The following is a 20,877-nucleotide window of genomic DNA, read 5'->3' on the forward strand; positions in this document are numbered from 1 at the left end:
AAAGGCACATGACAGCCTACTTGGAGTTTGCCAAAAGGCACTGAATGGACTCTTCGACTATGAGAAACAAGATTCTCTGGTCTGATGAAACCAAGATTGAACTCTTTGGCCTAAATGCCAAGCATCATTTCTGGAGGAAACCTGACACCATCCCTACTGTGAAGATTGGTGGCGGCAGAATCATGCTGCGGGGATGTTTTTCAGCAGCAGGGACTGGTAGACTAGTCAGGATTGAGAAAAAGATGAACAGAGCAAAGTACAGAGAGATCCTTGATGAAAACCTAATCAGGACCTCAGACTGGGGCAAAGGTTCACCTTCCAACAGGACAACGACCCGAAGTACACAGCCAAGACAACGCAGGAGTGGCTTCAGGACAAGTCTCTGAATGTCCTTGAGTGGCCCAGCCAGAGCCCAGACTTGAACCTGATCAAACATCTCTAGAGAGACCTGAAAATATCTGCAGCGACACTCCCCATCCAACCTGACAGAGCTGGAGAGAATCTGCAGAGAAGAATGGGAGAAACTCCCCAAATACAGGTGTGCCAAGCTTGTAATTTCTAAAAACCTGTCTTTGCTTTGTCATTATGGGGTATTGTGTGTAGATTGATTTTAGAATAAGGCCGTAATGTAACAAAATGTGGAAAAAGTCAAGGGGTCTGAATACTATCCGAATGCACTGTATATCAGTCGTTGGACTATCACTCTGTGCTAGCACAGATCTACTACTCTCAGGATCCCTCACCCTTGACCCATCCTCCTCTGCTTTCTTCACTGCCTCAGCATACGACACCTTCTGCACTACTCTGACTCTAGCCACCTCAACCTGCCTCTGCGATACAGGACACTTCCGGCCCCCAGCAACATGGCCACCCCTACAGTTGACAACTTTATCCACCGAAACTACACAAACTGTGTTAACTAACCTCCAGACGAGCTTCCATGCCATACAACTATCCTTTCTGTTGCCTCCAACTGCTCTTAAATGCAAGTAAAACTTAAATGCATGCTCTTCAACCGATCGCTTCCCGCACCTGCCCACCTGTCCAGCATCACTACTCTGGACGGTTCTGACTTAGAATATGTGGACAACTACAAATACCTAGGTGTCTGGCTAGACTGTAAACTCTCCTTCCAGACTCACATTACGCATCTCCAATCCAAAATTAAATCTAGAATCGGCTTCCCATTTCGCAACAAAGCGTCCTTCGCTCATGCTGCCAAACATAAGCTCGTAAAACTGACCATCCTACCAATCCTTGTCTTTGGCGATGTCATTTACAAAATAACCTCAAACACTCTACTCAACAAATTGGATGCAGTCTATCACAGTGACATCTGTTTTGTCACTCCATATACTACCCCCCATTGCGACCTGTGAGCTCTCGTTGGCTGGCCCTCGCTTCATACTCGTCGCCAAACCCACTGGCTCCAGGTCATCCACAAGTCTCTGCTAGGTAAAGCTCCACCTTATCTCAGCTCACTGGTCAACTTAGCATCACCCACCCGTAGCATGCGCTCCAGCAGGTATATCTCACTTGTCATCCCCAAAGCCAATTCGTCCTTTGGCCGCCTTTCCTTCCAGTTCTCTGCTGCCAATGACTGGAACGAACTGCAAAAAAAAAATCACAGAAGCTGGAGACTCATATCTCCCTCACGAGCTTTAAGCACCAGCTGTCAGAGCAGATCACTGCACCTGTACATAGCCCATCTGTAATATAGCCCATCCAACTACCCCATCCCCATACTGTATTTATTTATCTTGCTCCTTTGCACCCCAGTATCTCTACTTGCACATTCATCTTCTGCACATCATTCCCTCCAGTGTTTAATTGGTATTTTGTAATTACTTCGCCACCATGGCCTATTTATTGCCTTACCTCCCTTAACTTACCTCATTTGCACACACTGTATATACAGTGGGGCAAAAAAGTATTTCGTCTTTTTTGTCTTCCATTTCCTAATAATTGCTCCCACAGTTGATTTCTTCAAACCAAGCTGCTTACCTATTGCAGATTCAGTCTTCCCAGCCTGGTGCAGGTCTACAATTTTGTTTCTGGTGTCCTTTGACAGCTCTTTGGTCTTGGCCATAGTGGAGTTTGGAGTGTGACTGTTTGAGGTTGTGGACAGGTGTATTTTATACTGATAAGTTCAAACAGGTGCCATTAATACAGGTAACGAGTGGAGGACAGAGGAGCCTCTTAAAGAAGAAGTTACAGGTCTGTGAGAGCCAGAAATCTTGCTTGTTTGTAGATGACCAAATACTTATTTTCCACCATAATTTGCAAATAAATTCATTAAAAATCCTACAATGTGATTTTCTGGATTTTTTTTCTCATTTTGTCTGTCATAGTTGAAGTGTACCTATGATGAAAATTACAGGCCTCTCTCATCTTTTTAAGTGGGAGAACGTGCACAATTGGTGGCTGACTAAATACCTTTTTGCCCCACTGAAGGTATTTTCTACTGTATTATTGACTGTATGTTTGTTTATTCCATGTGTAACTCTGTTGTTGTTTGTGTCAAACTGCTTTTCTTTATTCTTTGCCAGGTCGCAGTTGTAAATGAGAACTTGTTCTCAACTAGCCTACCTGGTTAAATAATAAGGTGAATTATGCACATTTCTGCACATTTCCCACATTTTAGAATCTCACTTTTACACTGCTGCTACATGACCATGAACGTGGCACCTGAAACACTGCAGTGGATTGGGCACAAAAGCTCTAACTGTATACCTGATATATCCTAACATGACTTTGTCGGGTAAAGACTGACTCAAAAGGACTGACAGTGACTGTTTCACTAAGCTCCCAACTGGGTCACAAACACCAGGAATCTTCAACTTAATTTGCTCCACCTCCACACTTAATGCTACCCCAGAAATCATTCCTTTCAATGTTGCCATGTTCCTAAGAAGAAAGCATGAAACAGATCTGGACCCAAGTTGTGTGTTAATGATAGAGCAAGCCGAGCTGCTGGAGGGCCAAGACAATCTGATGAACCTGCAGTGCTCATGGAATGACCTCATGTACAATCAGTAACGCATTGGCAGCAAGAACATGCACAACCTGAACCTCATTTGAAACTACTTTGGACAGGTGCAGGGCCCGTCAGACGACCTGGTCAAGCAGCTGTGGATAGTGTTGTAGCATACCATGGGCAAGGCTGGAGGCCACAGAAGCAGTGATGCTGGTGCAGTGCTTCCCAACACATTACAACACCTTGACAGGTCCTTCAAGCTCTACCACAACACTGTGTCCATGAGGGTCCTGGAACTGGCTGCAGAGGACCTGATGGCCAACAAGACATTACAACACCTTGACAGGTTCTTCAAGCTCTACCACAACACTGTGTCCATGAGGGTGCAGGAACTGGCTGCAGAGGACCTGACGGCCAACAAGACATTACAACACCTTGACAGGTTCTTCGAGCTTTACCACAACACTGTGACCATGAGGGTGCAGGAACAGGCTGCAGAGGACCTGACGGCCAACAAGACATGACAACACCTTGACAGGTTCTTCAAGCTCTACCACAGTACTGGGTCCATGAGGGTCCTGGAACTGGCTGCAGAGGACCTGACGGTCAACAAGACATTACAACATCTTGACAGGTTCTTCAAGCTCTACCAGAACACTGTGTCCATGAGGGTGCAGGAACTGGCTGCAGAGGACCTGACGGCCAACAAGACATTACAACACCTTGACAGGTTCTTCAAGCTCTACCACAGTACTGGGTCCATGAGGGTCCTGGAACTGGCTGCAGAGGACCTGACGGTCAACAAGACATTACAACACCTTGACAGGTTCTTCGAGCTCTACCACAACACTGTGTCCATGAGGGTGCAGGAACTGGCTGCAGAGGACCTGACGACCAACAAGACATTACAACATCTTGACAGGTTCTTCAAGCTCTACCACAACACTGTGTCCATGAGGGTGCAGGAACTGGCTGCAGAGGACCTGACGACCAACAAGACATTACATCTTGACAGGTTCTTCAAGCTCTACCACAACACTGTGTCCATGAGGGTGCAGGAACTGGCTGCAGAGGACCTGACGGCCAACAAGATTGTGTCCCTCATCTGGTTCCTTAATTAATACTTGCAAAAGTAAGTTTGTACTTCCCTCTGTGTAACTCATGTATAGGGGCCTGTGTTTTGGTTAATCATGTCACATGACCTGGATGTTAACTTTCATTAAAAAGGTAGAGACAATACATCACGCAAAGTAGCCACAGGTGTCAGTAAGTGTCCATGATTGAGTCTTTGAATGTAGAGATGGAGATAAAATCAAATCCTATTTATTTATAGAGCCCTTTTTTACATCAGCAGATGTCACAAAGTGCTACAGAAACCCAGCCTAAAACCCCAAACACCAAGCAATGCAGATGCATAAGCATGGTGGCTAGGAAAAACTCCCCAGAAGGGCAGGAACCTAGTAAGAAACCTAGAGAGGAATCAGGCTCAGAGGGGTGGCCAGTGCTCTTCTGGCTGGAGATAAGAGAACATGGTTATTAAGATTGCTCTAAAACTGTCCAGTTTAAGTTTTTTTTGCAGCTTGTCCCAGTCGCTAACTGCAGTGTACTGAAAAGAGGAGCGATCCAGGGATGTGTGCGCTTTGGGGACCTTTAACAGAACGTGACTGGCAGAACAGGTGTTGTATGGGAAGGATGGGGGTTGCAGTAGGTATCTAGCCAGGTATACAGAGATGGCCAGTTTACAGAGGGGCAGCAGGTATCCTAGTGTTTGGAGCTTTGGGCCAGTAACTGAAAGGTTGCTAGATCGAATCCCCGAGCTGACAAGGTAAAAATCTGTCGTTCTGCCCCTGAACAAGGCTTTAACCCACTGTTCCTAGGCAGTCATCTCAAATAAGACTATGCTCTTAACTGACATGCCTAGTTATAAAGGTCAAATTAAAAACAGTATAGTGTGGAGTGATATACAGATGGTGTCAAAGAAGATTAGTTACAAGTGAGTGCTCAGTTCTATGTCAGGCTCTCCAAACTGTTTGGTTTGATGACACAGATTAACTGAACCCGGTTTGTGCTAATATTGGTACAATTATAATAACACCTAACATTTAAGGCCCAATTGGTCCTATTCATTGTATACAGCAGGCTGCCTATTTCATCAAGAAACTTTTAGAAATAAGGTGTTTGTACTCATCTTGTTTATATTTCATCCTTTTTTCAGTTAGCTAAGTCCCACTCAGAGATATTTGTCAGGAGTGATGCAGGATACAAAGGTGAGAAGGATGAATGCTACTAGAGACACTGAACTCAGCTACATGCGTTATCTGCAGTCTGGAGAGACGTATACATTTGACAGTGATAAACAATAAATTGGTAGTTCAAAAATAATCTACGTGAAAGACAGATTCAGCCATCTTTATTTCACAACAGTAAGGAATTCATAGCATAAAACTCAGGTTTCAAGCATAATAATACTTTCTAATTCCAAATTAAAAGTATAGTTCTACTACTAATATCCTACATTAATGATACAAAAAAATACCAAAACATTAAGTTTGCGAAAACATATACCATTTTTAACCTTCATGTGAGCGGACCAAGTAATTGGGCGTCACTCTATAGCGGAGAGGTGGAATAAACGAGTCAGGAGTAGATTTTCTTGATTGAACACAGTTCTCCATTGAGGGCATTTGGTCAACACAAACACTCCAACATAATCAATGAAAATCTCCCAAGGAAAAAAAAAACATACATCTTCTCCAGATGAAACAGGAACACAATTATCTTTAAACTACAACAAAAGTCATGGGATTGTCACCATCTTAGTGGTTCTTCATGGATCGCTCCTCTGTCTCGGTGGCCATCTTCCAGAGATAGTTTCCTCCCCCCCTCTGCTGGTTCCATACTCTCTCTTATAGGGGAAGGAGAATATGTCATTAGTACCGTCAGCTGTGCTTAATTGCCTCTGGTTACCTTGTCTCCCATGCATTGTTGGACTACTATCCGTGAGCCCAGCCTGCTCTCTGGTGGTCCTTCCACATTCATGTGTCCGATACAATGTACACTATGTTGGGTAATTGCAACCAACATTTGCAGCAATGAGGAGATTTCTATGAGAAATAGATGTTCCACTCAAAAATAATTGTCCTGCTTCATTCAATATATGCATTAGGTTTTGACAAGTTCACTTAGGTTGTTGAGGGGATGTTCCACTCAAAAAACAAAGAGATCACTTGGTCCTAGTGAAATACACAGCACTCAGTTTAGGCATGGAGGCAGATCATTAAAGAGTAACAGCAGCAGATCGCTGTTACTGATTTTGAACACCTCGGCTACGGCAGTGAAGAAGTCACACAGCCAGCCATTCCCCTCAGCCCGGAGGAGAACAGAGATGGGGCAGACAAACTGTAACAGCAGTATACATTACAATACACGCCAATAACAGTATTAGTGGATATAGCGGGGAAAATGTGGCTTAATTATAACAGAAATCATAAGTTATTGGCTGAATTTGACTGAATAGTTAGATCAAGTGTGTATTTTCTGATTGAAAATCCCCTTGGGGAAAAAAACACATCTGCAAACCTGAAGAGGAAGTGCTCCCTCTTTCCTCTCGTTTGTGTTTTTAAAGGTGACCGTTTTCTGCATCAGAGCTTTGATGCACTCAACGACCAATCTGAGATGGGCCTTTGTGGTCATCTCCTAAACACATCACATGAATACAAGATACCACAGAACACTGTCACACAAGATCCATCTGGGAGGGCTCTGTGGGTTTAGACTGTTGATAGACACCCTATGAGTGGATGTATGGTTGGTTATACGTTAGTCAGATTTGGTCAGAGAATTTATTAATTAACATATTCCTATATACAGTGTGGGACTCAATTGAATGTTTGACCGTTGTAGATGATGGCAGTCATGTACTGGATATAGCACTGAGGGAGCTGCGGGTCTCTCAAGTGGTCTTCCTTTTAGGTGATTGCCTCTTCGCTGTACCTGAACATCCAATATTTGACATCCGTAGACGAGGTGTACCGTACTTTGAATTCCCTGAGATACTTTTACTAACCTCTGTGTAAAGTCATATCCAAAAACACAATTATTAAGACAACTTTTATAAGCCTTCATCTGTTTTAAACAGAGGAAATAAATTGGACTACAAACCCATAGGCCTGGCTCTCTCATCCCTTACAGGCTTTTTTTTTGGGGGGGGGGGGTGGAGAACGAGCCTGTCATAGCGGATGTAAGCAATGGCCTCATGCGCTCTGGCAGCTTTCATGCTGGCACACAGCTTCAGGATAATCCTTGTTGAGGAAGATGTACGCTCCTCTCAAGCTCTTGGTTCTTCCAGAACAGCTACCTTGTCCTTGAACCTCTAACTTGACCACTTTCGGCCTGGGACTGTCACCTAGGCCGGTGATGTGTTTTGCAGTCCTGTGGGCACGCTAAACCTCAATCTGCCTGTGGTTCATCTTCAGTTTCGCCGAGATCATTTCCCTTACTTTGTCCTCAGACTCCTTCCAGGTCTCGTGGAGATTCAGCAATTCCATCCACAACACTGTTGTTCCACCTTCATTGTCCCTCGAGATAATCAGATTGTTATCATGGATTCACATACAGAACTGATTTCCTGGAGAGTGGGCACATACAAAAAGTAAATGTTTGAGAGAGGGTTTTACATCAATTAAAGGTCAGTACAGAATGCAGCCCAAAAAGATCCAAGATGGCGTAGCAGTGGGATGTTTTGATTGTCTTGTCCCGTCCCTTGTATATATAATTTCTTTCTTCGTATATTTTTTGTATAGATTTTCTATCATATTTTTCCATCTACGGACGGAACATACTCTCCTGCAACCCGCCTCACCCAATGCGGTATGGATCTGCTATTTTTTATACTTTAGAACCATAACCCCCTTCAGAGGCTAGCCAATTAACTAGCTACTAGCTAGTAGTCAGTTAGCCACTGCTAGTTAGCCATCACCATTAACTGGGACATCTACCAGCTTCAGCCCGGTCAACTCCTGCCAGCCTGCACAGGGCGATATCAACCCAGAGCATATCAGACTGCTTTTCTCCACCATATCTCCGGATTCCTATCGCAAGCTCTGAACCTTTACTCCAGATCATCTCGTGACTTTATTCAAAGGGGGGTGTAATGTCCGGGGTATAGTGGAGGAAGGAGTCAGACGCAGGAGACAGAGAGTTCAGAGTAGAAACGTCTTTAATACACCGACCAGGTGAAAAAGCAGACGCCACTCAACACAAATACCCCAAACCACAGGGGAACTAAACTGTATCCAAAAAACAGCTCACGTACACGAAACAGCCGTGACATACATGCGTGCACGACAAGTACACATAGAACAATCCCGTACAAAGAGCAGGCGGGCCGGCTGTCTAATATAGCCCAACAAATAACCAAATTAACAACAGGGGTAACCAATAAACAGACAAGGAGGGGGAGGAAAAAATCAGTGGCAGCTAGTAGGCCGGTGACGACGACAGCCGAGTGCCACCCGAACGGGAAGGGGAGCCACCTTCGGTAGGAGTCGTGACTGGGGCAGACACTCTAGACCCAAACTGTTATAGACCTATATCCATCCTGCCTTGCCTTTCTAAAATCTTCGAAAGCCAAGTTAATAAACAGATCGCCAACCATTTTGAATCCCACTGTACCTTCTCCACTATGCATCACTCCATACATCACTCCAGTATTAATGCTAAATTGTAATTATTTTTGCCTCTATGGCCCATTTATTGCCTACCTCCCTACTCTTCTACATTTGCATACACTGTACATAGATCTTTCTATTTTCTTTTCTTTTGTGTTATTGACTGTTCGTTTGTTTATGTGTAACTCTGTGTTGCTGTTTTTGTTGCACTGCTATGCTTTATCTTGGCCAGGTTGCAGTTGTAAATGAGAACTTGTTCTCAACTGGCCTACTTGGTTAAATAAAGGTGAAATACAGGCTAAATACATTATTTTCTACCTTCAGTCATGCTTTTTTTCACCTTGAGTCGGCTGGTCCTAAAAAAACAAACAATGCACCCCCCTCCCCCAACGTGAAAAATATTTTCACATGACCCCTTGTACTATAAAACAAATTCTGCAACAGGTTGGTCAAAACAAGCAGTGTGATTGCCTGCGATGCATTCTAAGCAATACTAAAAACTTGTTTAGCACGGGTAAGCTTATGATACAAAAATGGGCATCTTGTTTTCTGTTCCACCTGAGAAATCCCTGTGCATCCACTGTCCCATGTTGTGCTTAATTTATTTACTTTCAAATGAGGAGAGACAAACTTATCACACAAGTCAGAGTTTCTTAAAACTAAATCTTTATTCACTTTTTAAATAAGGGAGCAGGTCAATACAACACACATATAAAGTGAATCTATTCAGTGCTCTACGATAATGAGAGACAAAGGTACAAAAGTATTTTGTACCTTCAGTCTACATGACAAACAACAAATGCATGGAATGGGTCACAAGGTTAAGATTTGAATGAAAGATACTTATAATTCACAGCAGACAGTATCTGCTGTAAAAACTGTTCTCATTGTGTAGAATCCAGGGTCTGGCCCTGAGCCATCTCTCCCTGGTACCAGATAGAACAGGAACATTAACTCATGCTCTGGAAAGCGGTCTCTTTAGGTTTTATCACTCAAAGACATCGTAAATCTCCTGTCAGTGTTAAATCTCCCAGAGGCCCGCATTCAAGTCACACAGACACAATAGAGTTATAAGAACCATCTATTCTGTTGCATAAAACAACCATTTGATGCAATTACAGTATTATAACTTAATCTTGCAATTTGGTGGAAAATAAGTATTTGGTCAATAACAAAAGTTTATCTCAATACTTTGTTATATACCCTTTGTTGGCAATGACAGAGGTCAAACGTTTTCTGTAAGTCTTCACAAGGTTTTCACACACTTTTGCTGGTATTTTGGCCCATTCCTCCATGCAGATCTCCTCTAGAGCAGTGATGTTTTGGGGCTGTTGTTGGGCAACACGGACTTTCAACTCCCTCCAAAGATTTTCTATGGGGTTGAGATCTGGAGACTGGCTAGGCCACTACAGGACCTTGAAATGCTTCTTACGAAGCCACTCCTTCGTTGCCCGGGCGGTGTGTTTGGGATCATTGTCATGCTGAAAGACCCAGCCACGTTTCATCTTCAATGCCCTTGCTGATGGAAGGAGGTTTTCACTCAAAATCTCACGATACATGGCCCCATTCATTCTTTCCTTTACACGGATCAGTCGTCCTGGTCCCTTTGCAGAAAAACAGCCTCAAAGCATGATGTTTCCACCCCCATGCTTCACAGTAGGTATGGTGTTCTTTGGATGCAACTCAGCATTCTTTGTCCTCCAAACAACGACGAGTTGAGTTTTTACCAAAAATATATATTTTGGTTTAATCTGACCAAATGCCATTCTGCCAATCTTCTTCTGGATCATCCAAATGCTCTCTAGCAAACTTCGGACGGGCCTGGACATGTACTGGCTTAAGCAGGGGGACACGTCTGGAACTGCAGGATTTGAGTACCTGGCGGCGTAGTGTGTTACTGATGGTAGGCTTTGTTACTTTGGTCCCAGCTCTCTGCAGGTCATTCACTAGTGCCCCCGTTGTGGTTACAGGTCTGTGAGAGCCAGAAATATTGCTTGTTTGTAGGTGACCAAATACTTATTTTCCACCAAAATTTGCAAATAAATTCATTAAAAATCCTACAATTTGATTTTCTGGATTTTTTTTCCTCATTTTGTCTGTCATAGTTGAAGTGTACCTATGATGATGGCCTCTCTCATATTTTTAAGTGGGAGAACTTGCACAATTGGTGGCTGACTAAATACTTGTTTGCCCAACTGTACCTACACGTACGCTACAGTCACAAGACGCAGGCCTCCTAATTGTCCCTAGAACGTCTAAGCAAACAGCTGGAGGCAGGGCTTTCTCCTATAGAGCTTCATCTCTTTGGAATGGTCTGCCTACCCATGTGAGAGACGCAGACTCGGTCTCAACCTTTAAGTCTTTACTGAAGACTCATCTCTTCAGTGGGTCATATGATTGAGTGTAGTCTGGCCCAGGAGTGTGAAGGTGAACGGAAAGGCTCTGTAGCATCGAACCACCCTTGCTGTCTCTGCATGGCCGGTTCCCCTCTTTCCACAGGGATTCTCTGCCTCTAACCCTATTACAGGGGCTGAGTCACTGGCTTACTGGTGCTCTTTCATGTCGCCCCTAGGAGGGGTACGTCACTTGAGTGGGTTGAGTCACTGATATGATCTTCTTGTCTGGGTTGGCGCCCCCCCCTTGGGTTGTGCCGTTGCGGAGATCTTTTTGGGCTATACTCGGTTTTGTCTCAGGATGGTAGGTTGGTGGGTGAAGGTATCCCTCTAGTGGTGTGGGGGCTGTGCTTTGGCAAAGTGGGTGGGGTTATATCCTGCCTGTTTGGCCCTGTCCGGGGGTATCATCGGATGGGGCCACAGTGTCTCCTGACCCCTCCTGTCTCAGCCTCCAGTATTTATGCTGCAGTAGTTTATGTGTCGGGGGGCTAGGGTCAGTCTGTTATATCTGGAGTATTTCTTCTGTCTTATCCGGTGTACTGTATGAATTTAAGTATGCTCTCTCTAATTCTCTCTTTCTTTCTCTCTCTCTGAGGACCTGAGCCCTAGGACCATGCCTCAGGACTACCTGGCATGATGACTCCTTGCTGTCCCCAGTCCACCTGGCCGTGCTGCTGCTCCAGTTTCAACTGTTCTGCCTGCGGCTATGGAACCCTGACCTGTTCACCGGACGTGCTACCTGTCCCAGAACTGCTGTTTTCAACTCTCTAGAGAGAGCAGGTGCGGGAGAGATGCTCTCAATGATCGGCTATGAAAAGCCAACTGACATTTACTCCTGAGGTGCTGACTTGTTGCTCCCTCGACAACTACTGTGATTATTATTATTTGACCATGCTGGTAATTTATGAACATTTGAACATCTTGGCCATGTTCTGTTGTAATCTCTACCCGGCACAGCCAGAAGAGTGGCCACCCCTCATAGCCTGGTTTCTCTCTAGGTTTCTTCCTAGGTTTTGGCCTTTCTAGGGAGTTTTCCTAGACACTGTGCTTCTTCACCTGCATTGCTTGCTCTTTGGGATTTTAGACTGGGTATCTTTACAGCACTTTGAGATATCAGCTGATGTACAAAGGGCTATATAAATACATTTGATTTGAATGTAACCAGAAGTGGTTTTGTAATAATTGTTTGTTTCTGTTGTTCAGTGGGAGCAGGACACCATTGAAAGGAGTGATTAATGGGGGTTGGGGTAAATGTGAAAATGGACCAACTGAAGTGGACGATTCCCGGTATTTGTGATGCTCAGAAAGGGTGGCGTGAGTGGTGAAACAGAAGTCATTGTCTGTTCTTTTGAGTTTTGATGTTGAGTCTTTGCCCGACAGTGACGTTAGGATATCAGTAATCCCTTACAAGCTTTTTTACCGAATGCATTACGTTGTTACAGGTGTCAAGCTTATGGGCATGTGGCAGCAATGTGTTGGAGGGAGGTTCCTAGGTGTGAGAAATTTGTAGAAGGGCATGAGACCAAGGTATGTGTAGCATTGGGGAAAGTAGTGGTATTTGTTAATTGTAGAGTGCCCATGTGGCTGAGGATCAGAAATATCTGGTGAGAGAGGCAGGTTAAGGTTCCCAGGGTTGGAGTAGTGCAGAAGTTGTCTGTATGCTGAGGCAGTGAAGAAAGTAGAAGAAGATGGGTGTGAGGGATCCTGAGAGGAGTGGTGTGAGTAGGAGATCTCCATCAGTACAGGCCAACAAGTGATATATGCATCAGTAAGATTGGATGTTTAGCGTTTATAGCAATGGTTATTAACCGTACCTTGATGATGGAAAGTAAGTCGCAGAAAATGTAGGTTGTGATGGCAGCTGCAGAGAAGTATCTGGGAGATTTGATGTCAGAAGGGTGTGTTAACTGGTGGTGTCCCATCGTTTCTGGCTGTTGGCCTGAGGTACGACTAAATAGATTTAGCGGAGTAGGTAGGTGGGTTTTAAATGAGTGTATGGGTTATTGTAGACTATTTGTGGATTTAAAAAAAAAGCAAGGTATAAGGGAGTTATACTCCAGACTAGTTGGTGGCGGTAATGCAACATGTATTTGATGCTACAGTCATTAAACCTCATAGAAGAAGAAACAGGTCCCACCTCCCAGATCTCATGCTCGCTCTCGCCTTACTTGCAAATGGCTGTTTGCACATCTACCAATATTTTTGTCATTGTAGGGCGCAAAAGTACAGCTTAAAGTCTGAGTGTGAAATTGACATGTGTGGCAATAATTGCGTCATTTCAACAAATTCGTTTTTTAATGTTCACAACTCATCAGTTACACGTTTGAGTATATGTGTTTACAACTACAGAGTATTATTTCATGTTCACAATTAATCAGTTCCACACTTAAATGTATTCTACGCGCCCAAATTACTATGTCAATGATTTACCTCCCACTTCTGTTTGTCTCCACAGGGCGGAGACATGCGCAAAGCTTTTCCTTGTTTATTTTCGTCACGAACGCGGGGAGAGACATGGCGTGCGTGCGCTAATGACAGACAGCAGATAGGGCGAGAGAAAAAAAAACAAGGGGAAAAGATAAGCGGCTACCAGAGCCTCTACAATAATTGCATTAACTGAATTGTCTCTCGGTGCCTAAAAGTTTGTTCTTGAAAAACGTATCACATTTGGCCACAACTGGACACAACTGAATCGGGTTTTTACAACTGAAAGGGTGTAATTAAAGCTTGGATAGAGGGAAAGGTTGGAAATAGTGTGGAGAGGACGTTTTGGGCAGGACATTTCACCATATTTAACGGATACTTAAAAAAATGATCTCATCGTGTGTTATTAAACAAAGGTTGATTCCGTAGCCTACAAATCCTATTTCAATCTCTAATTCGTGGTGTTGGTTTTTTGATTTTCCACTCATTTTTTTTCCGTACGCCAGACCAGATCTCGGTATCCGAGTTCCTCTCGGAGACCACCGAGGACTACAATTCCCCCACGACTTCCAGTTTCACCACACGGTTGCAGAGCTGTAAGAACACCGTCAATGTTCTGGAGGTAAGGCCGTGCAGAAAACGCTTAAATGGCAATGAGATGAGCACAGGGAACAAACATATAAACTCAACTATAAGTTACGTGAATGTCATGCAATTGCACTTGCAATTAGTCCATACTCGGCTCTTGAAATTGAATGAAATCGGCCCCAACTCTCTCTCGAACTGCTTCAACACAGCATTCATTCTGCTATACCTGAAGGGCAGGCTATGTTAGGATACAATGCGTTCACGCTGTGCAATAGGGGCCACGCATTTTCCACAGGGATGAGTGTTGGCATGTGGAAGAATGAATGGTCAGATAAACCCATTGTTCTGGTAGGTCTATTTTAATATTTAATTTATAGCGGTCCCAAGGATGGTAGGAGTGATTCCATACGAAACCAGGACAGAAAAAGACCATGATTGGGGGGATTTTCACGAAATTAAATAAAACAACGTGGAGGAAGACTGTTGACATACATTTGACATCTGTATCTTAAAGCATAATTGAGAAATAATTGATCAAAGTTGCCACATTGATTACATTTTGGCCATACCCGGCCTCCTTTTATAGGCGGCAGGTAGAGGGTTGGCCAGAAACTGAAAGATAAAAAATCTGCTAATGTGCTCCTGAGCAAGGCACTTATCTCTCTAATTGCTCCTGTAAGTCGCTCTGGATAAGAGTGTCTGCTAAATAGTTAACCCAAATTACAAAATAACATTTTGGTTTCCTTACCATGTAACCAGTCCATGGACTAGGTGTGACAGCAATCCATGCTTTGCTTTAGTTTCCCTGGCACTGTTTCCACATGCTAATATTGGTCCCATGACCTGAATAGTATTTGTGCCACATGCTAAAATGTTAGCATCTGGAAACAGTGTCAGGGAAACTAAACCATGGTATGGGTTGCTGTCATGCCTTGTCCATAGATTGCTTACAGGGTAAGGAACCCAAAATGTCATTTTGTAATTTGGGTGAACTATCCCTTTAAGACACCATAATGTTTAACCTGTAGGTGCTACAAAGCAACACTTGGTGTCATATGAAGCTTTACTTTTTGCTCTGTAATATGAGTAGTATTTTGATATCAATACAAAAATATGTAGTTATATGACATTCATTTATGAATATAAAACAAAAATAAAGATCAATATTGAAAACACAATTTGTGGCAAATTGTTCTTTATATTGCTGAACATAATATTCTGTATGGGCATATCAAAGGTCTAGAGTGGGATTACTGCTACTTTTAGACTTACTATCCAATTTGCATTACCAACAGAATGAATGTGAACATTTATAAAACATGTTTGCCCTCTGCTAGTGATTTGCAGTATGTGCAATGATACAAGTGAAAGGTGGGCAATGATTGGTTATATTGCCTACTATTCCAATTTCTCTGAATAAAATGGACCATATCTTTAAAACTATCCCACACTGGAACTTTGATATGCCGTAGAGCAGGGTTCCCACACTGGAACTTTGGTATGCCGTAGAGCAGGGTTCCCACACTGGAACTTTGATATGCCGTAGAGCAGGGTTCCCACACTGGAACTTTGATATGCCGTAGAGCAGGGTTCCCACACTGGAACTTTGATATGCCGTAGAGCAGGGTTCCCACATCCTATTGTATATTAGTTATATCCATATTAGTTTTTCTATATTAGTTTTTATTTTTTATTTTTTAGAATAGTTAGGCTGTTTATGGCCATGGCAGTTCACATGTGCAGCAAAGCATTGGCTATGCAATGATTGTAAAATTATTTGACTCAAATATGCCATTGTACAGTGCAGCAAAGCTGTGTGATATTGCAATGCCATATACTGATAGGGTACACTTAACCCAGCCTAGTCACCAGTGCTGTTTCCTAGGCTACATTGTATACATCGATAATGTAGGCCTACAATTCCACCTTGTCTGTTTTGTAAGAATTTAGAAATGTCATTCCCACACTGCTCGCTACACAACTTGTAACCATATAGCTTTGGATGGCAGAGCAAACTTGCCACGCCTCCTCTCAGTAAAAATCAGGGAGTTCGATTAGGCTAACCTGGGGTGCACCGGGTAATGGCCCGTGACGTGACTGGGCAAAACCTGTGATGGAGCCCTTCTCTAATCGAACAGTAATCTGCACCGGTCATATTGTCAATAAGGCAGCATGTTGCATCATTAAGGAACATATATTTTCCATAAAATAAATGTTTGAACTTTCAAACTAGTTTTCAGTGTGAAGGCAGATTAAGCGCAAACCCTTATTCATGCAAAAACTATGAAACTCTCATTACTCTACTTTTGGGGCGGCAGGTAGCCTAGTTGTTAGAGCATTGGACCAGTAACTGAAAGGTTGCTAGATCGAATCCCCGAGCTGTCGTTCCTTGGCCGTTATTGTAAATTATAATTTGTTCTTAACTGACTTTCCTAGTTAAATAAAAAATAATACTCCACGTGCTTGACTTCTGCTTTGAACGGGGTGTAACTAATGGGAAATGGCTAGATAGTTAGCAGTGTTAAGTGTAACACTCGCTCTGAAAAGTTGGATTTGTGGTGGCATTTGCAGAGCGATAGGTAACGGTGCTTCTTGTAGGAATTGTTGATGTGTTCAGAGGGTCCTTGGTTCAAGCCCAGGTTGGGGCAAGGAGAGGGACGGAAGCATTACTGTTACAGTGGCACTCGTTACAAAACGGGGGCACCCAGTTACAAAACGGATGCAGTCACTTATCACCCAGTGAAAACTCCTACTCGGTTAACAGCATGTGTTGTGTGTTAGTTTATGTGTGTTAGTTTATTTACGTCTCTGCCTCATTTCTAAACGGCTTAAATAAAAACTCTGAAAAATAACATTTGAAAATATATTTTTTTATTGTAGGTTAATTTAGGATGTATTGTACAACCTAAGGACATTGTAGTAGCACAAACATAATCATGACGCAGTCTACACATTGCATTGGGGAAAAACAACTGTTATTTCGCTTCTCAATGATCATGCAACACCCCAAGATTTGATAGACTGCACATGATTGAAATTTGCCAGAGTAGCCTGTTCTGCGTTTTGACCACAAATAACATGCAAATGTTATTTTGCTTCTCAATAATCATGAAGCACAGCACAATTTGATTGCAACGCCGGAGTAGCCTGTTCTAAGTCTAGTGAACCCGAATGATCTGCGCGTTTAGACCAGAGTTTGGGCTTGTTTGTTAAGTAGAGAATCCCACACATGCACAAAAGGTTCAGTTGATCGGGAAGAGGTGTCCAGACAATTTTGCCACGCAGCCACTTTGAAAATAATTTGTCCTCAGAAAAGGGATAGACAGAATTGAGTTGGGAAAATCTTGTGCAATACACCGACGCATGTCTTGTATTCAAGATCCTTAATGGCCTGGCTCCCCCTCCACTCAATATTTTTGTTAAACAGAAAACCCCCTTGCTGCTTTTTGTTTTATGTTGCTCTGTCTGTATGCTACGTCTTGCTTGTCCTATGTTGCTATGTCTTGCTTGTTCTATGCTGCTATTGTCTATATTGTAATTGTTTTTAATAACCTGCCCAGGGACTGCGGTTGAAAATTAGCCGGCTGGCTAAAACCGGCACTTTGACTGAAAGTTGATTAATGTGCACTGTCCCTGTAAAAATAAACTCAAACTCAAACTCAACTCAGAATGGGAGAAGCCAATGGGGAAGTTAGGAAGGACATAAAGTAGACTACATGTTTTTACTGGGGAATTTGTGTATAAGCATTATGTGTAGTAAAGTGAACCAGTGATGTGAAACAGCACAATGCAAATTATTTAAATTATGATATATTAGAGGCTACAATGATGCTACTGGAATTTTAACACGTTGTTAGCCCTGGTTGGGCGAACTGTGACCAATGTTCACCATGGAAAGAAGTAGAGGGTGTTCAACCAACGTGAGTAGAGGTGCAACCTAAAAATATGCAAACATAATTGAACAGGAAAAGGTGCAACGCTCACTAGCTATTAAAAATGGGTAGTTTTATTAAGCAAGTTTAAAAGATAGATTTTTCGGCCTTCATAGCCTTCTTCAGAATCTCTTTCTAAATAAAACAGAATATTTAATGGTGAGCGAGTGTTGCTTCTTTTCCTGTCCACCAATGCTCAACATGCTCTGTAACCTATGCCTTTGTCCAATAAAATCCTCAAAAAAACGGGCTTGCAATGAGATCTACATCAGCTAATTGGTCAACTGTGGCGAATGCATTGGAACGTAAAGGAAGACCGATGAGCTCACAGATTGCTATGACGCAGTTGTCGGTCTATTATAGGCCATTGTTTTCACTTTGAATCATTTGAATGCCTCTATTTAGGCTTCCAGTTGACAACTCTCTGGTTTCCTAGTGTGTTCATATTCTCTTGGGGAAATGCAAGGCAAAAGTGATGAATCACCTGGGGCAGAGAAGAGGTGCATGATGGTCTTTTGATGTTGGCACACTGGGTTCATTGCACTGCAGTGATCTCTTAAACTGAAATGTATTTTGTCTGTATAATCAAATTGTATTTGTCACATGCGCTGAATACAACAGGTAGACCTTACTGTGGAATGCTTACTTACAAGCCCTTAACCAGCAATGCAGTTTGAAGAAAATACTTATCAAAAAAAGTAAGAGATAAGAATAACAAATAAAGAGCAGCAGTAAAATAACAATAGCGAGGCTATTTACAGGGGGTACTGGTATTGTCAATGTGCGTGTGCACCGGTGTCGAGGTAATTGAGGTAATATGTACATGTAGGTAGAGTTATTAAAGTGACTATGCATAGATCATAACAAAGAGTAGCAGCAGAGGGTGGGGGGGATGGGGGCAATGCAAATAGTCCGGGTTGGCATTTGATTAGCTGTTCAGGAGACTTATGGCTTGGGGGGTAGAAGCTGTTTAGAAGCCTCTTGGACCTATACTTGGCGCTCCGGTACCGCTTGCCGTGCGGTAGCAGAGAGAACAGTCTATGACTAGGGTGGCTGGAGTCTTTGACACATTTTAGGGCCTTCCTCTGACACCGCCTGGTACAGAGGTCCTGGATGGAAGGAAGCTTGGCCCCGGTGATGTACTGGGCTGTACGCACTATCCTCTGTATTGCCTTGCGGTCTGGGCCGCTTAGTTGCCATACCAGGCAGTGAAGCAACGATGGTGCAGCTGTAAAACCTTTTGAGGATCTGAGGACCCATGCCAAATCTTTTCTGTCTCGTGAGGGGGAATAGGTTTGTCGTACACTCTTCACTACTGTCTTGGTGTGCTTGGACCATGTTAGTTTGTTGGTCATGTGGACGCCAAGGAAGTTCTCAACCTGCTCCACTACAGCCCCGTCGATGAGAGTGGGGGCGTGCCCATTTCTCCTTTTCCTGTAGTCCACAATCTTCTCCTTTGTCTTGATCACATTGAGGGAGAGGTTCTTGTCCTTGCACCACACTGTCAGGTCTCTGACCTCCTCCCTATAGGCTGTCTCATCGTTGTCGGTGATCAGGCCTACCACTGTTGTGTCATCAGCGAACTTAATAATGGTGTTGGAGTCGTGCCTGGCCGTGCAGTCATGAGTGAACAGGGAGTACAGGAGGGAAGGAGGGAGGTGTTTTGTCCCAGGGTCCTTAGCTTATTGATGAGCTTTGAGGGCACCACGGTGTTGAACGCTGAGCTGTAGTCAATGAATAGCATTCTCACATAGGTGTTCCTTTTGTCCAGGTGGGAAAGGGCAGTGTGGAGTGCAATAGAGATTGCATCATCTGTGGATCTGTTGGTGCGGTATGCAAATTGGAGTGGATCTAGGATTTTTGGGATAATGGTTTTGATGTGAGCCATGACCAGCCTATGGGTCGGTAGTTATTTAGACAGGTTATCTTAGTGTTCTTGGGCACAGGGACTATGGTGGTCTGCTTGAAACATGTTGGGATTAGAGACTCGGACAGGGAGAGGTTGAAAATGCCAGTGAAGACATACTATACACAGTTAAGGTGGCAGATCGCTGGTTCGACTCCCCGAGCCGGCAAGGTGTAAAAATGCCCTTGAGCAAGGCGGTTAACCCCCAACAGCAATTGCTCCTTGGGTGCCAATGACATGGACGTTGATTAAGGCATCCCCTCGCACTGCTCTGATTTGAGGGGTTGGGTTAAATGGGGAAGACCCATTTCAGCTGAATGCATTGTTGTGCAACTGACTAGGTATCCCCTTTCCCTAATTATTAATGGTTACAGAGTACATTTTTAATGGGGGTGGTAGTTGCCTCGTCCCCTTAATGACTTAGGTACCTACACCATAGACATGCATCACACACACACCCTCATCATCTCCATCAGCAGCATGAATGTGTTTATGCATTGTTTCTCATCGATTCATTCTCTAATCGAACCGAATCGCACCGACTCATTTCTAACTAAAATGTGTTGTTCCTGTGGTATTGGAGCCCATGTAGATGGGTATCGAATCGTCTTGAAAGGTAAAAATGCAAATCCCTACCCGAGAGTCTGTGGAGTTCAATTTAATTTTCATTAGAAAAGTTGAAAGGGAAATTTCACCTTGGAACTGCCACTGCGTGTCGTCATTACTATATTAGCAACATTATGTTGTTGTCATAAACATCAACATTATCCAAACCACAAGCTAGAATGAGTGCATTTTCATTTCACTGGTAGAATCGGTAAGTTTCAACTTTCGGTGTATTTGTCTGCTCATAGTGAACCACAAGTCCAGCATTCATAAGACTGCAGATACTTTTGTATATATGGTGTACGTGGACACCCCTTCAAATAGGTGGATTTGGCTATTTCAGCCACACCCGTTGCTGGCGGGTGTATAGAATCAAGCACAC

General features: G+C 43.4%; 1 protein-coding gene across 1 annotated transcript in view; it reads left to right on the forward strand.

Moving 5' to 3' along the window:
• The first annotated feature begins 3,546 nt into the window (after positions 1–3,546).
• The window catches only part of LOC110530921 (arf-GAP with SH3 domain, ANK repeat and PH domain-containing protein 1), a 34,147-nt gene continuing 16,816 nt past the window's right edge, over positions 3,547–20,877 (forward strand). Inside the window, exons 1-3 of the mRNA XM_036986870.1 lie at positions 3,547–4,071; positions 5,193–5,244; positions 13,970–14,085. Of these exons, the coding sequence (XP_036842765.1) occupies positions 3,547–4,071; positions 5,193–5,244; positions 13,970–14,085 (693 nt within the window). The remainder of the gene's footprint in view (positions 4,072–5,192; positions 5,245–13,969; positions 14,086–20,877) is intronic.

This window comes from Oncorhynchus mykiss, chromosome 8, assembly GCF_013265735.2.
Source record: "Oncorhynchus mykiss isolate Arlee chromosome 8, USDA_OmykA_1.1, whole genome shotgun sequence".
NCBI classification, from domain to species: Eukaryota; Metazoa; Chordata; class Actinopteri; order Salmoniformes; family Salmonidae; genus Oncorhynchus; species Oncorhynchus mykiss.